Source organism: Ranitomeya imitator, chromosome 3 (genome assembly GCF_032444005.1).
Source record: "Ranitomeya imitator isolate aRanImi1 chromosome 3, aRanImi1.pri, whole genome shotgun sequence".
NCBI classification, from domain to species: Eukaryota; Metazoa; Chordata; class Amphibia; order Anura; family Dendrobatidae; genus Ranitomeya; species Ranitomeya imitator.
The window spans coordinates 307,174,588-307,192,381 of record NC_091284.1 but is presented as its reverse complement, the minus strand read 5'-3'; the positions used below and the strand labels follow the sequence as shown (position 1 = coordinate 307,192,381).

General features: G+C 44.3%; 1 protein-coding gene across 1 annotated transcript in view; it reads left to right on the top strand.

The window, feature by feature from the left end:
* The window catches only part of LOC138671618 (uncharacterized), a 109,752-nt gene extending 95,570 nt beyond the window's left edge, over window positions 1-14,182 (top strand). The window contains exons 2-6 of the mRNA XM_069759795.1: window positions 11,475-11,533; window positions 11,615-11,701; window positions 11,858-12,053; window positions 12,198-12,357; window positions 13,129-14,182. Of these exons, the coding sequence (XP_069615896.1) occupies window positions 11,492-11,533; window positions 11,615-11,701; window positions 11,858-12,053; window positions 12,198-12,357; window positions 13,129-14,182 (1,539 nt within the window). The 5' untranslated portion in view covers window positions 11,475-11,491. The remainder of the gene's footprint in view (window positions 1-11,474; window positions 11,534-11,614; window positions 11,702-11,857; window positions 12,054-12,197; window positions 12,358-13,128) is intronic.
* The last annotated feature ends 3,612 nt before the right edge of the window (window positions 14,183-17,794 follow it).

The window sequence follows — 17,794 nt, the reverse complement described above, 5'->3', positions numbered from 1 at the left end:
TGTGTTTGGAGAGGATCAGGGATTGCGGTCTGCAGAGTTCCCACGTCTCAGAGCTCATTCTATTATTTTGGGTTATTGTCAGATCACTGTATGTGCTCTGACCTCCATGTCCATTGTGATACTGAATTGCCTTTCACAACACTAAAGCCCAGAGTTGGATTATGAGGGAGAGGTATATAAGTATCTTTGTTACATAACTGCTTAAAGGCCTCCTTTTCATATTTCTCCACCGACCAAGTTGCCAAATTCCCCCCCTTATCCGCTGATTTTATTACGACGCCCTCCATTGATTTTAATTCCTCAATAGCTTGAGGCTGTGAACTTGTAAGGTTATCTTTTCTACAAAAGATATTAATTACTGTATATACTCATGTATAAGTAGACCTGAGTATAAGCCGAGGCACCTAATTTTGCCTCGAAAAACCTGGAAAACGTATTGGCTCGAGTATAAGCTGGGTGTGCATTGTCCCCTAATCCCCATCCTGGTATGTATGGTTCCTTATTCCCATCCTTGTATGCATGGCTCCTTATTCCTATCCTTGTATGCATGGCTCCTTATTCCTATCCTTGTATGCGTGGCTCCTTATTCCCATCCTTGTATGCATGGCTCCTTATTCCCATCCTTGTATGTGTGGCTCCTTATTCCCATCCTTGTATGCATGGCTCCTTATACCCATCCTTGTATGCATGGCTCCTTATTCCCATCCTCGTATGTGTGGCTCCTTATTCCCATCCTTGTATGCATGGCTCCTTATACCCATCCTTGTATGCATGGCTCCTTATTCCCATCCTTGTATGCATGGCTCCTTATTCCCATCCTTGTATGCATGGCTCCTTATTCCCATCCATGTCCATCTGGCTCCTTATTCCCATCCTTGTATGCATGGCTCCTTATTCCCATCCTTGTATGCATGGCTCCTTATTCCCATCCTTGTCTGCATGGCTCCTTATTCCCATCCTTGTATGCATGGCTCCTTATTCCCATCCTTGTATGCATGGCTCCTTATTCCCATCCTTGTATGCATGGCTCTTTATTCCCATCCTTGTATGCATGGCTCCTTATTCCCATCCTTGTATGCATGGCTCCTTATTCCCATCCTTGTATGCATGGCTCATTATTCCCATCCTTGTCTGCATGGCTCCTTATTCCCATCCTTGTCTGCATGGCTCCTTATTCCCATCCTTGTCATCCTTGTATGCATGGCTCCTTATTCCCATCCTTGTATGCATGGCTCCTTATTCCCATCCTTGTATGCATGGCTCCTTATTCCCATCCTTGTATGCATGGCTCCTTATTCCCATCCTTGTCATCCTTTTATGCATGGTTCCTTATTCCCATCCTTGTATGCATGGCTCCTTATTCCCATCCTTATATACATGGCTCCTTATTCCCATCCTTATATGCATGGCTCCTTATTCCCATCCTTGTATGCATGGCTCCTTATTCCCATCCTTGTATGCATGGCTCCTTATTCCCATCCTTGTCATCCTTGTATGTATGGCTCCTTATCCCCATCCCTGTATGCATGGCTCCTTATTCCCATCCTTGTATGTGTGGCTCCTTATTCCCATCCTTATATGCATGGCTCCTTATCCCCATCCCTGTATGCATGGCTCCTTATTCCCATCCTTTTATGCATGGCTCCTTATTCCCATCCTTGTCATCCTTGTATGTATGGCTCCTTATCCCTATCCTTGTATGCGTGGCTCCTTATTCCCATCCTTGTATGTGTGGCTCCTTATTCCCATCCTTGTATGCATGGCTCCTTATTCCCATCCTTGTATGCATGGCTCCTTATTCCCATCCTTGTATGCATGGCTCTTTATTCCCATCCTTGTATGCATGGCTCCTTATTCCCATCCTTGTATGCATGGCTCCTTATTCCCATACTTGTATGCATGGCTCTTTATTCCCATCCTTGTATGCATGGCTCCTTATTCCCATCCTTGTATGCATGGCTCCTTATTCCCATCCTTGTATGCATGGCTCCTTATTCCCATCCTTGTATGCATGGCTCCTTATTCCCATCCTTGTATGCATGGCTCCTTATTCCCATCCTTGTCATCCTTTTATGCATGGTTCCTTATTCCCATCCTTGTATGCATGGCTCCTTATTCCCATCCTTATATACATGGCTCCTTATTCCCATCCTTATATGCATGGCTCCTTATTCCCATCCTTGTATGCATGGCTCCTTATTCCCATCCTTGTATGCATGGCTCCTTATTCCCATCCTTGTCATCCTTGTATGTATGGCTCCTTATCCCCATCCCTGTATGCATGGCTCCTTATTCCCATCCTTGTATGTGTGGCTCCTTATTCCCATCCTTATATGCATGGCTCCTTATCCCCATCCCTGTATGCATGGCTCCTTATTCCCATCCTTTTATGCATGGCTCCTTATTCCCATCCTTGTCATCCTTGTATGTATGGCTCCTTATCCCTATCCTTGTATGCGTGGCTCCTTATTCCCATCCTTGTATGTGTGGCTCCTTATTCCCATCCTTGTATGCATGGCTCCTTATACCCATCCTTGTATGCATGGCTCCTTATTCCCATCCTTGTATGCATGGCTCCTTATTCCCATCCTTGTATGCATGGCTCCTTATTCCCATCCTTATATGCATGGCTCCTTATCCCCATCCCTGTATGCGTGGCTCCTTATTCCCATCCTTGTCATCCTTTTATGCATGGCTCCGTCCTTACTCCCGTCCTTGTATGCATGGCTCCTTATTCCGATCCTTGTATGCATGACTCCTTATCTCCATACTTGTATGCAATGCTAATTATTCCAATCCTTGTATGCGTGGTTCCTTATCCACATCCTTGTCATCCTTATATGCGTGGCTCCTTATTCCCATCCTTGGCATCCTTTTGTATGCATGGCTCCTTATTCCCATCCTTGTCATTCTTGTATGCATGGCTCCTTATTTCCATCCTTGTCATCCTTGTATAAATGGCTCCTTATTTCCATCCTTTTATGCGTGGCTCCGTATTCCTGTCCTTGTATGTGTGGCTCCTTATTCCCATCCTTGTCATCTTTGCATGGCTCCTTATTCCCATCCTTGTGTGTATGGCCCTTATGAGAAAAGCATTAAAAAAACCAAACATCCTTCTTACCTTACCTGCGCATCCTCTCAGCATCTCGTTCCAGCTTCCAGCAGCTCTTCCGGCCGAGTGATCACATGTCCCTGCTCATTGTTATTCACCTCTCTCCAGCTTATGGGAGTGGAGAGAGTTGAATATTCATTACCTTAATGAGCGGTCACCAGTTAGAGCCTGGCAGCTGCTGGAAGGCGGCGACTGCAGCTGTAACAGGGCGCGCTATAAGAGAAATGAATATTCATTGCTAGTGCAGTGAATATTCATTTCTCTTTAGCAGTGGGCACAGGCTTTAGCCGCAGCCGCTGGCACTTGCCTCCTGTGACCCGCTGCTCTGCCGCTCCCCTTCTGCACCATATACTGGCACAATGACTCATGTATAAGCCGAGGGGGGCATTTTCAGCACAAAAAATTGCGCTGAAAGACTCGGCTTATACATGAATATATATGGTAATATAAAATACCTTGTGTATCTAGAAGAGATTCCATCCCAAGTTCCTCCAGAATCTTAATGACTTCCCTTTCGGCGGTACTATTCATCCGAGTATCAGAGTTGGATTTTGAATGGAGCTTCTTAAGTGCCAGCTTGCGGGAGAAAAGGTTATGGTCCTTCAAGGTTGTGAATAAGTCGAAATTGTTTGAAGGTGCAAAGGACAACCCAAGACTCAAAAGCTCCCCCTGTTATTCAGTAATTATTTTTGAAGATAAGTTAATTACCTCTAATGGGTTTTTTTTGGCTTTCTTGTCCCTTTTGGGATGAAGATGTTGTCTTTCTTTTGTTGTTGGATCTTCCCCCTTCATGCCAGCAGTCCTTCATATATTCCTTTCTATCGCATACAAGCCTGGAACTATTAGGACCATGTGTTTTGTCCTCAATAGAGGTGACAGCCAATGTCTGCTAGCGCAAACAGAATGTTGGTGGATAACAGCTCTAGGGACTAATGCACCAACGGGTCTAAATGAACACCTTAGTTTTGTTGCTTTCCTTTAATTTTGGTTTCTCTGGATTTATTTTAATTAACTGTATGTATGTCTTTTGTAATTTTAGTTTTTAACTAAGGCCCTTGGCTTGTATGATGCTTCTTCTTCTTCGTCAATTGAATATACAGCCAATCATATGGACTATATATGTGACGTGATCCTAAGAAACAGCTCTACTAACCCCTATGATCCACAGATACCTCAACTAATTTTCTGGCAACAGGAAAAATCTCCTTTGGCATCTATAATGCTTCCAAAATATGATATACTCCTGTTTGTTCGTTTGCACTTTGTGTTTATCTTATATGTCTATGAATACTGTTTATTTTTATATATACAATGCTTTGAGTTCTTCATTTAATACTGTCTCTCACTACTATTATGTGACTTTATTGATTTTCTATGGATATATTTCCCTTATTATTGCACAAATATTTTATGATGCTGCATTATGTGTAACCTGAATGTATGTGTGATTTTTTTTGCACGTTGCACTCATTGTATTTCATCCTTTAAATCATTCACTCCACTATTGTAATATGTATTATTTGTTTCTAGAATCGTCCTACTATATGTGATGTTTTGAATCAGTTGCTGACTGTATATATTAAAGGGAACCTGTCACCCCCCTCCAGCCGTTAGAAGCTAAAAGGAGCTCTTTTAGTTATTGGTGCAGTCAAAGCAGAAATAAAGCATTTTATAATTACGCAAAAATACCTGTCTTTAATCCTGGAGGCAGGTCTTAACCCCCCTGCTGCACACGCCACACTGCCATCACTCAAGGCTTCTTCGGCACCGGACGCCGCCTCCTCCACGCAGTTTTCAAATCAAATCCAGCGCCTGCGCTGTTTTGTTCTGCCTGGGGCAGGTGCAGTGAGCGCTGCCCGTCTGTCCTCAGATGCAGTCTCGCAGACTGCGCCTGTGCGGCCACCCAGCTTGTGTATCCCAGCCCCGCAGTGTGTTATGCATTATGCACAGTGCGGGACTGGGATTCCTGGGCATGCGCACTGCGTGTGTCAGCCACTCACCCACGTATAATGCATAACACACTGAGGGGCTGGGATTCACAAGCTGGGTGGCCGCACAGGTGCAGTCTGCGAGACTGCATCTGAGGACAGACGGGCAGCGCTCACTGCGCCTGCCCCAGGCAGAACAAAACAGCGCAGGCGCTGGATTTGATTTGAAAACTGAGCGGAGGGGGTGGCGGCCGGCGCCGAAGAAGCCTTGAGTGATGGCATTGTGGCGTGTGCAGCAGGGGGGTTAAGACCTGCCTCCAGGATTAAAGACAGGTATTTTTGAGAAATTATAAAACGCTTTATTTCTGCTTTGACTGCACCAATAACTAAAAGAGCCACTTTGTCAGAATGCAGCATTACTGCTGCACAAGGTGGCTCCTTTAGTTTCTAACGGCTGGAGGGGGTGACAGAGTCCCTTTAACTAAGAGTCTGACATGGAGAGATTCAGGAATAGTATTTTATCCTAACGTATTAGATCGGCAATACCAGATATGATGGGGAGGAGTAGTGATGAGTGAGCACTAAAATGCTCGGGTGCTTGTTGCTCGGGTCGAGCAGATTGGTATACTCGGGTACTCGGCCAGAACAACGAGCCCAATGTAAGTCTATTTTTACCGCGATCCCCCCGGGGGTCCTTTTAAGGTCTAAAAACATCTGAAAATGATGGAAACACTGCTCAAATAACACAGGGACATTATGGGGTTCGCAGCTGGAAGCATTCCTGACTTCTAGTTCACAGCTTTAATCAATTTTTTCCGAGATTCATACCATTTTTCCCGGTGCCACAAAAAACACATTAAAATGAAACCAAAACGGGTTTTGCTTGGAAATATGTCAAAGAACATCCTTTGCAGGTTAATGACTTACCTGTAAGGCCAAATATTTAACCCCAGACCGAAAATTTCCTCTCCCACTTAGGCTTAGTTCAGACGCAGCGTTTTTTAAGCGTTTTTCAACTTTAGCATTGCTTTCAACCACTACAAATGCATTCACTGGGAAATGTCATTGTAACATTCAACACCCCTAGCTGGCCATGTGGTGTGTGACGCATAACAGACCCATCTTGTTTCATTTATGAAGGAGGGACTCTTAAAGTCACAGAGCCTATTTTTACTGGTAGGTGAAACGGCGCTGTCGGGGTGGCTGCACGGGCATGATGCACAGTCCTGTGGCATTCATGTAAGTTTCATTTGTTTTTTAGGTGCACGCGTTTTTGCATGTTTTAACGCAAACGCGGCGTTTTAATGCGTTTACAAGTGTTTTTTTCTGCGTTTGCGTTTTTGAAACGCATGTTGAGAAGTGTGTGACAGCTGCCAATCATCAAAATCAACTAGAAAACCCACTATAAATAGAAATACCTAGGGTTAGGGTTAGGATCCCTAGTAACCCTAGGGATCCTAACCCTAACCCTAAAACACAAACTCTAACCCTAACCCTAAAACACAAACCCTAATCCTAACCCAAACTCTAATCCAAACTCTAACACAAACTCTAACACAAACCCTAACACAAACCCTAATCCTAAGACAAACTAACACAAACTCTAACACAAACCCTAACCCAAACTCTAACCCTAACCCAAACTCTAACACAAACCCTAACACAAACCCTAACACAAACTCTAATCCTAACCCTAGCCCTAACCCTAACCCTAGGGATCCTAACCCTAACTCTTAGGGTTAGGATCCCTTAGGGTTAGGGTTAGGATCCCTAGGGTTAGGGCTAGGGTTAGGGTTAGAGTTTGTGTTAGAGTTTGTGTTAGGGTTTGTGTTAGGGTTTGTGTTAGAGTTTGGGTTAGGGTTTGTGTTAGGGTTAGGGTGTTTTCTTGTGTTTTTCTATAAAAACGCATGCAAATGCATGTGCTTAAAAACGCACGCGTTTACATAGACATCAATACGTTTTTTTGCCGTGAAAAAATGCATGCGGCAAAAAAACCGCAGCAAAAATTACTACATGTTGCATTTCTGCAACACAACGCATGCAGAGAAAAAACGCATGCGTTGCAAAAATGCGTCAAAACGCATGCAAAAAAACGCATGCTTTTTTTTTTTGCGTTTTTTTACCGCAAAAACGCAAAAAAAAAAACGCAAATGTGAAACCAGCCTTAGTCATGTTTCTCTGGTCTTATATAGTGATTTACACTATGTAGTAACTCTAGTTTCACCCAGACCTTCAAGTGGCACTTTTCAAGGTTGGATGAAACTGAGATATCATGGAGTCATCAGACGAGGAGCCATAAACCCCTAGAAAATAAAAGCCACAGGATTTAGATCAAACCACCAACGGCATAGTAAACCTTCATGTTTTACAATGACAAACAGCAAACTTAGAGGCTTAGAATTGTTTGTGAAGTGAATAAACAAACATTTATCAAGATTGTGTCACTATGAGCATTGTCTGTCACATCTGTAAATGTTTTACAAGAAATGTAGCTATGTGATTACCAAATGTATTCAGACATACAGTATTTAAATCTTGGTTACAAATCGCCATTTGTATATTCGCCATTTGTATATTTGAGGCAGCCAAAGTTATGGCTGTCAAGGAGAGAAACTAATATAGTGGACAAAGCTATATTTATAATGAACTACTGAGCCAAAATAACAGCATTGCTTTATAAAATTTATATGAAGTGTATTGTGTCCAATGTGAGCAACCAGGCAACACAAAAAGGAGCTTTTTAAGGGAGCTCTTTAACCCCTTCCCGACCTTTGACGCCACGTAGGCGTCATGAAAGTCGGTGCCAATCCGACCTGTGACGCCTATGGAGGGATCGCGTGAAAGGGTTAACTCCAATTTCACCTGATCTGCAGGGACAGGGGGAGTGGTACTTCAGGCCAGGGATGGTGGCTTCACCCCCCCATGGCTACGATCGCTCTGATTGGCTGTTGAAAATGAAACTGCCAATCAGAGCGATTTGTAATATTTCACCTATTAAAACTGGTGAAATATTACAATCCAGCCGTGGCCGATGCTGAAATATCATCGACCATGGCTGGAAACACTGGTCTGCTCCCCCCCCACCGCAACCGATCTCCCCCCCAGTCCTCCGATCTGTGGTCCGCTCAACTCCGTCCTCCTGTCCGCTCCCCCCGTGCTTTTGTCTGCTCCCCCCGTGCTCCAATCCAACCCCCCCGTGCTCCGATCCACCCCCTGTACTCCGATCCACCACCTCCGCGCTCCAATCCACCCCCCATGCTCCAATCCGCCCCCCGTGCTCCAATCCACCCCCCCGTGCTCCGATCCACCTCCACGTTCTCCGATCCACCCCCCCATGCTCCCCCCACCCCATCATACTTACCGAGCCTCCCGATGTCCGTCCGTCTTCTCCATGGGCGCCGCCATCTTCCAAAATGGCGGGCGCATGTGCAGTGCGCCCGCCGAATCTGCCGGCCGGCCGGCAGATTTGTTCCATGTGCATTTTAATCACTGTGATAAAACCTATCACAGTGATCAAAATAAAAAAAATAGTAAATGAACTATATCACATTTATCACCCCCATAGGTAGGGACAATAATAAAATAAAGAAAATATATATTTTTTTCCACTAAGGTTGGGGTTAGAACTAGGGTTAGGGTTACGGTTAGGGTATGTGCACACGTATTCTGGTCCTCTGCGGATTTTTACGCAGCGGATTTGATAAATCTGCAGTGCTAAACCGCTGTGGATTTATCGCAGATTTACTGCGGTTTTTCTGCGCATTTCACTGCAGTTTTACAACTGCGGTTTTCTATTGGAGCAGTTGTAAAACCGCTGCGGAATCCGCAGAAAGAAGTGACATGCTGCGGAATGTAAACCCCTGCGTTTCCGTGCAGTTTTTCCGCAGCATGTGTACAGCGATTTTTGTTTCCCATAGGTTTACATTGAACTGTAAATTCATGAGAAACTGCTGCGGATCCGCAGCATTTTCCACAGCGTGTGCACATACTTTTAGAATTAGGCTATGTGCACACGGTGCGGATTTGGATGCGGATCCGCAGCGGATTGGCCACTGCGGATTCACATCAGTGTTCCATCAGGTTTACAGTTCCGTGTTAACCTATGGAAAACCAAATCCGCTGTGCCCATGGTGCGGAAAATACCGCGCGGAAACGCTGTGTTGTATTTTCCGCAGCATCTCAATTCTTTGTGCGGATTCCACAGTGTTTTACACCTGTTCCTCAATAGGAATCCGCAAGTGAAATCTGCACAAAAAACACTGGAAATCCGCAGGTAAAACGCAGTGCCTTTTACCCGCGGATTTTTAAAAAATGGTGTGGAAAAATCTCACACGAATCCGCATCGTGGACACATAGCCTTAGGGTTAGGGTTGGAATTAGGGTTGTGGTTAGGGTTGTGATTAGGGTTATGGCTAAAGTTGGGATTAGGGTTAAGGGTGTGTTGGGGTTAGTGTTGGAGGTAGAATTGAGGGGTTTCCACTGTTTAGGCACATCAGGGGTCTCCAAACGCAACATGGCACCACCATTGATTCCAGCCAATCTTGTAATCAAAAAGTCAAATGGTGCTCCCTCACTTCCGAGCCCCAACGTGTGCCCAAACAGTGGTTTACCCCCACATATGGGGTACCAGCATACTGAGGACAAACTGCGCAACAATTATTGGAGTCCAATTTCTCCTGTTACCCTTGTGAAAATAAAAAATGCTTGCTAAAACATCATTTTTGAGGAAAGAAAGTTTTTTTATTTTCACGGCTCTGCGTTGTAAACGTCTGTGAAGCATTTGGGGGTTCAAAGTGCTCACCACATATCTAGATAAGTTCCTTGGGGGGTCTAGTTTCCAAAATGGGGTCACTTGTGGGGGGTTTCTACTGTTTAGGCACATCAGGGGCTCTGCAAACGCAACATGATGCCCGCAGACCATTCCATCAAAGGCTACGTTCACATTAGCGTCATGCGTCACAGCATCGTCGACGTACAACGACGCATGCGTCATGCGCCCCTATCTTTAACATCGGGGGCGCATGCGTTGCGTTGTCATGCGTTTTTGTGAAAACGCACGACGCATGCGTCGTTTCACCGCGCCTGGGTGGCGTCGGAGACGCTAAATGTTGCATTTTTGTAGCGTCTATAAAACGCATGCGTCGCACTTGCGTCGCTCGTGCGTCGTCATTGCGTTACAATCTCCCATTGAAACCAATTGACAACGCACGTGACGCAAGTGCGTGCGTCGTGCGACGCATGCGTCGTTAAATAAAATTACACAAAAAAGTGTCTAGACAGTGTCTAGACAGTGATAAACATCCCCCATATATAAAGAAAATGTTTGGATTGTTTGTCACTTCTGCTGCAGCATCTATAGCCAACACACCAGACGTCTTCATCTGCTGTCCAGAGATGTAAGTATAGAATGATTCTGCGCATTTTCTACATGTTTTATTTTTAAATTGTTTTATTGCAAGTTGTGTATTAATATTCTGCACTGTGGTTGTGTAAAGACATTGTTGTATTTTTAGTCTGGTTGTGATGTATGGCGTTGTATAGGATGGCGTTTCATTGTCTCCGGCCTTGATTATTGTTCTTTCCAGGATAGATTTTTCTTTTCCATTTATTGGTTTGGGGGTGTTTTTTGTATTCAGTTGTGATGTATTTTTCTTGCGTTATATGATGGCGTTTTTAAATTGTCTCCGGCCATGTTGGTTTTATTGTAAAGTATGGTAGTATAGAATGATTCTGCGCCCTTTTATTAAATGTAATAATTTTTATTGCAAGTTGTGTATTATGTTCTGTGTAAAGACATTGTTGTATGTTTCTGGTTGTAATGTATGGCGTTGTATGGCCTTTTATTGTCTCCGGCCCTGTCGGTTTTATTGTAAAGTATGGTGGTGTATCCAGGATTGCCGTTTCGGTCCTTAATTTTTGGGGGTTGTTAATTTTTTTCCTTCAAAAATCTTTTTTTTTTTTGGGTTGCTCCGTGCATACTGTTCTTCCCAATTTTTTTTTTTTTTTTTTAAATATAAATGTTGGCTTTGTTAATCAGGTTGGTATTTAAGGTCTTTATATTTAGCGTTTTTTTGTTTTTTTTGTTTGTTTTTTTTTAAATTGTCACGTATGGCGGTATGGTTTTGCTTTTCTTTTGACTTTTGGCAATCAATGTAGTAAACATTTTGTTAAAAAAAACTGTCTTTTTGGATTATGACATAGGGTCTGTTGTGTATTTGTTTTGTTATCTTTAGGCTTTTGTTTACTCTGGCATTGTGTTGTCTCTGCCATTGTTTTTTGTTTCAATGTGGCAATGTTGTTTGCTCAGCGTTAGTTCAGTTGGCATTAGTGCAATGTTCTTTGTGGTTGAAATGTAAATGTATTTTTTTTTTTATATTTTCCTATGTTCCGCTGTCTTGTGCATAGGATAAATTTTATTTTGTTTTTTATTTCAGAATTTCATCTAGTAAAAATGGCCAGCGAGTCAAGCAACACCCCACCGCTGAGGAGTCCGGTGAGTACATGATCTACTGTTGCTTACTATTCGGTGTCATTTGTAGACGGGTCACTCAACTTTTTTTAAACTATTTTCCAGGCTTCTTCAAGTGAGGAGGAGAGCCAGGAGGAACAGATCCCTCAGGAGCAGAGACCACGGGACCAAGCTGTGGTGGCAGGACGGCGAGTAAGTTTTTATGTCAAACAACCTATTCCTTTTTTTTCTTTAACTATTTTTATTTTTTGGGGGGTATGGGGGGTGGTGGGAGGGGGGGGGGTTGGTGGAGGAGGTAGGGAGAACTATTTTTATCTTGCAAACATTAATATTTTCCAATTATTCTAGGTTTCACAACGGGCCCATGATGACCCACTGGACATCGACCTCATGGTTCCATCCATACAGGAGCGAGGCCCGTTGTGGGACAGCCGTGACCCCCGACACGCGGACCAGGGCGTGTTGCGCCGTTTGTGGCTTGAGGTGGCAAAATCGCTGTGGGATGGCTTCGACAGCGCTTCCCCCACGGTTAAAGATAAATTTCGTAAGTATTTCCGAAATGCTGCTCTGACCCATCATGCCAGGATACACAACCGTCTGTGATGTCTTCTATTGGGATTGCACACGGTTGCGTTATCAATTTCAATATTTTCTCTCAAACTAATTTTTTTTTTTACTTTATACACAGTTAAACAATTGAAGACCAGATGGCGCTCCATGAAGGGCCGTTTCAAGAGGGGCATGAAAAAGGAGGGACAGATTCGTAGTGGTGCTGCAGCTTCAAGGACCTCAATCTATAAATACAATCGTATTTTGCAATTCCTGCGACCGCTCCTTGAAAGCCGAGAGTAAGTATAGTACCTATTCACACACCTCGTTTGGAAAACATGCATATTCACGTAGTATATTACCCAGCCACGTAGTTTATTGCCCAGCCATTTATTTTGGCAAGTACGAAGTATACAGCACACAGACAGATAGTAGATTGGCCATGCCCGGGCAATATTTCATAGTGGAGTAGTATATTGCCCATCCAGGTGTATCCCAGATTTTTAAAAAAAAGGAAAAATATAATAGACACGGCATACCTTCTACTCCAAGGCAGGTTATGTTCCCATGGTTGCTCAGCTCGCAGGACCTGTGATGACGTCTCGGTCACCTGACCGTGACGTCATGGCAGTTCCGACGATAAGCGTAATTGTCGGGCGTTACAAACGGCAAACATGGGTGACTATTTTGAAAAAAATAAATGTATTCTATTTTTAATATTGATGCGGCATATGCAGTGTCAATATTAAAAATTGGTTAACATTAACGGCGGCAATGGATACCGCCGGTAAAGTTAATGACAGGGGAGTATGCGGGCGACGGGCCTTCACTGCGGGGAGTAAGGAGCGGGCATTTTTAATCAGGCCTGTGACCCGCGCTGATTGGTCGCATCAGCCATGTCAGGCAGCTGGACGGTTCAATCAGCAAACCGTTACGACTGACAGACTGAACTAACCCTTAAACAGTTATGTTAAATTATAATGTGTGATGCAATGTTAACTTTTACACAGGTGGTGACGAATGTGAAATGTTATATTTTGTATACTAATGGTTTCCTTATGTTTTCACAGAACACACAGCAGCACCCGCGAGCCTGTCCGACCCTCTGGAGCGGTCCTTCGTGAATCGCCATCTGACCCGTCACAGCCATCCGACAGCGAGAGCAGGTCTGCACCACCACAATCTGGCGAACCGGCAGCCGGTCCATCAGATGTTCCCCTGGCCGAGGCCTCTGTCGCTCCTTCCTTCGGGTCTTCCCGACAGCGTCAGCGGGCCTCGGACAGGGCGGTCCTGCCCGAATTTTTGCATTTGAGCACGGTCTTCCAGAATTGTTTCAAGGCGCTGGGAGATAGAATGGACACAGCTCTGTCCAATATCGACCGGCGTCTTGAAACAATGGAATCGGAGCTCTCGAGGCCGGCCAAACATTTTTTTAGTGCCATTGAGAAGGGCATGGTGGAACATCTTACGCCGGAACTCCAGATTTCGGTGATGCAGGCCTGCAACAATGCATACGTGACTGCTCTGCAGCAGGCTCGGGTCATGCAGTCAGCAACTACAATGCTAGCAGTACCATCGCTGGCTACCATGGCTCCGACTCCTGCTGCAGAGCACCAACACAGAGCTCCGCGTGCCGAGGGCCACCGCCGCCGCCACCGCCACCATAGAACAGAGCCCCAAACTTCTGCTCCTGCCAGGCCTTCAAGGGCACAAAGACGGGAAGCCGAACCACACCCAGAGGGAGAGAGGAGGAAAAAAAAAAAGAAGACCAGCACTACAACGTCGGCTATGGCTGCTCCAAGAACCAGCACACCAAGTACCCAGCCTGGGTCAACCCGGAGCAGGAGTAGCCATAGCCAGTCCACATTAGCTAGGACACTGGTCGTCCCTCCTCCCTCACCTCCTGGGTTGGCATTATCGCCACCCTCTACAGGCTGGACTAACGTCGGCATCCCGTCCAGTGTCTTAAAATATGGTGGTTCCCCCCCTCGTCCTCCTCCTCGTTCTCCTCAACCCACACAAAAACTGGAGGTTATCAATCTCCCTTTGTCGCTGACGTTAATACCCCTTAACCTTTACCCATTTTTTCTTTTTGTGTCCCCGTTAATAAAATTTTTTATTTGATCAAAAATAAGGAGTTTCTTGGTCTAAAATAAAGTTTGCACCAAATCACACCTTGCGCCGTATAAACAAATCTTGTGTTTGTAACACCTGATGTGCAATGTCTGACACAATCTTATCAATTTTTTTTTCAAATTTTTTTAGGGCAGGCTTTCATTGTACTATGAGATGTTACAAACACAAAGAGCATTTCACAATGTATCAATTTCACAACCTACCGTTAAGGTACCATCACACAACGATTTCATTAACGATATAGTTGTTTTTTGTCACGTAGCAACGTTATCTTTTCTGAAATCGTTATGCGTGACAGCGACCAACGATCAGGCCCCTGCTGGGAGATTGTAGGTCTCTGCGAATGATCAGGACCTTTATTGGGTCACTGATCACACGCTGTCATTGTTGGATCGGCGTGTTTGACACCGATCCAGCGATGTAGCTGGAAACCAGGGAATATCGGGTTACTAGCGCAGTGTTTTACCCACTCAAAAAATTGAAAAATACCAAAAAATACTACACACTTACATTACGGTGTCTACCACGTCCCTCGCCGTCATCTTCCCGCAGTGAATGACACTGTCATTCCCGGCCGTAAAGTTAAAGCAGAGCACACCGTTGAAACGCTGTGCTGTGCTTTGGGGCTGGCACAGTGCGGAAAGCTGACGGCGATGTACGTGTCACACACCAGAATGTAATGTTTTTTTTAATTTTTGTGTTACATTTACAATGGTCAACAGGGGAAACATCGTGAGTGCGGCCCTGCGCTTCATAACACAATGTTTACCCACATTACACGGGGACTTGGTCTTTTTTGGTCGCTGGAGAGCTGTCTGTGTGACAGCTCTCCAGCAACCACACGACGACTTAAACAACGATAACGGTCAGGTCGTATCACTGGTCGGGATCGTTGGTTAATCGTTTTATAATGGTACCCTTAAGGTTATTGGTCAGGTGAGGTGGTAGCAATGTTCACAGTGTCGCCACTTGACTCTGGACGTATTCCAGCATCATGAGTCAAATAGTGTAAACTCAGTAGAGTTTAGCAAACATGATCGTCTCCCTCCTTGTCAAGCCAGGTTCCATATGCAAATAGTCTGCAAGATTAAAAATGGTTGACAAGTTGGGAGCCGATCATGTTATATTTTAAAACTATGGAACACACGGCTGAACAATTTTTTTGTTTTGTCAATTTGGGTACTGGTGCTCACATTGCTAAATTTGGTGGGACACACATTAGTTTCTAGAACATTGGATTTTAAATTTTGTTTAATTTGGAAAAACATATAGGACATTTGTTTTGTTAAAATGGAAAGGCACAATAAAGAACTTTATTGTAAAAAACACAACACAGTACAAATTCAGGGGACATTACAACATTTAAATAAACATAGGCTGGTAAAATGTCATGGACTCAACTGTGTTTACATGACAGTGTTTTGATTGTATCACTAAAACCAAGATGAAGTATAAATTAAACCATTTGATCTTGCCATGAAACACGCCCAACATCGGAAACAAAGTATGCAGCAAATCGATCCCTCATATGAGCAATTTCCAAAGTTGTCCTCAGAGGATGATCTTGATAATCAGGCAATGGATTTGGTATGGGTTCATCTAGTTCCACGTTGACTCTTTCTTTATCAATAACATAATTGTGGAGAACCACACAAGCCTTCACCACCTCATCCACTGTCTCAATTTTCAAATTTATTGCGGATCCTAAGATACGCCATTTTGAGACAAGGATTCCAAAGGCGCACTCCACAGTTCTTCTGGCCCTGGACAGTCTATAATTAAAAATAGTTTTTGTCCGGTCCAAGCCCCGACTGGAGTACGGTTTCAGTAGGTTGGCACTCATTTGAAAAGCCTCATCCCCAACCACAACAAATGGCATGGCCGGGCCTTCGGTGTTGGGAAGAGGTCGTGGCTGGGGGAAATTGAAATTGTTCTCATATAATCTTCGGCCCATCTCAGACTCCTTAAATGTCCGTGAATCATTTGCACGGCCAAACGCTCCAATGTCCACGGCGAGAAACCTGCAGTCCGCACCTGCAATTGCCATAAGCACGGTGGAAAAGTATTTTTTATAATTGAAAAACAGAGATCCACTTCTCGCAGGCTTTGTAATCCTAATGTGCTTCCCATCCACTGCTCCAATACAGTTAGGGAAAGAACACAGTTGTTCAAATTTTTTGGCCTTGGCCTCCCATAACGCTGTCGTTGGTATTGGTAAAAATTCATCCCGGAGGTTGTCCCACAATGCGCGGCATGTGTCGGCAATAATACCCGAATGTGTGGAGACTCCAATCCGAAACTGGAAATGCAGTGATCTCAAGGTCTCTCCGGTAGCCAGGAAACTGACAAGAAGAAAAATAAATAAATTTACTTTAATAACATAAAATAAATTTTAATTTTTAATTCCAATCCCCCACCCCACAAAAACAAAAAATGTTACTTTAAAAAATGGCAAGAATATTTAAAACCTTCACATTGCATTACGTACCGTAGAGTCACCAGCAGACGTTCCTCGGGGGAAATTGATTTACGGAGCTGCGTGTCCTGCCTGGAAATGGCTCCTTCCACCAGACGCAGCAGATAGCGGAAGCTGTTTTGAGACATCCTGGTGAACTCAAAGTATTTATCCTGGTTGTCATTTAACTCGCCAAACAAACAATGGTAGGCTCCACGACTCTCTCGGACTTCCACTATAGGGTGTAGCCAAAAACGCCGACGACTCCTTCTCCGTAGTTTTTCTCTTTTCCTCTGTTCATGACAGGCAATAGCGTAAGCAATAGCAATGGCAAAATCCAGCTCCATATTGAGGTAGATACTCTCCATGGGACGCTCCATCTTGATGCTGTAAACCACGCAATGGTAGGATTTTATCTATGCCGGGGTATATATACCACAATTCCATTATACCCACCCTCATCTATCCATTGGTGGAATTATCTAGTGTCTAGACACTAGACCCACCCTCTTCTATCCATTGGTGGTATTATCTAGTGTCTAGACACCAAATTGGGTTGAAAAATGACATAATTGTTTAACAACGCTGCGTTTTTTGTAAAAACGCAACAAAAACGCACAAAAAACGCTGCGTTTTACGACACAACCGTTCAACGCATGCGTCAAAAAAGGTGCGTTTTTGTGTGTGTTGCCGATCCGTCGTGCGTTGCGTCGGCGACGCTGCGTCGCATGACGCTAATGTGAACGTACCCTAAGTCTGCATTTCAAAAGTCACTACTTCCCTTTCGAGCCCCGACGTGTGCCCAAACAGTGGTCCCCCCACATATAGGGCATCAGCATACTCAGGACAAACTGGACAACTTTTGGGGTCCAATTTCTCCTGTTACTCCTCCACTTTACAAAGCTATGCCGCCTGTGTACTCCCCTTACCTATTTTGAACTGCATTTTGCCTACTTACTTATTAAGGCCTACTGTGTCTGCCTCCCATTACTGTTGTCCTCAACTGAACAAAGCTGAGCCTCAATTTTCATCCGGTGTCAGATATTTAACTGCATTTGGCCTACTTCTTTGATTGGGCCTACAAATAGTGTGAGCCGCAGCTTGGTGTTCTCCACAGAATAAAGGTGATCTTAAATTTACAGGCT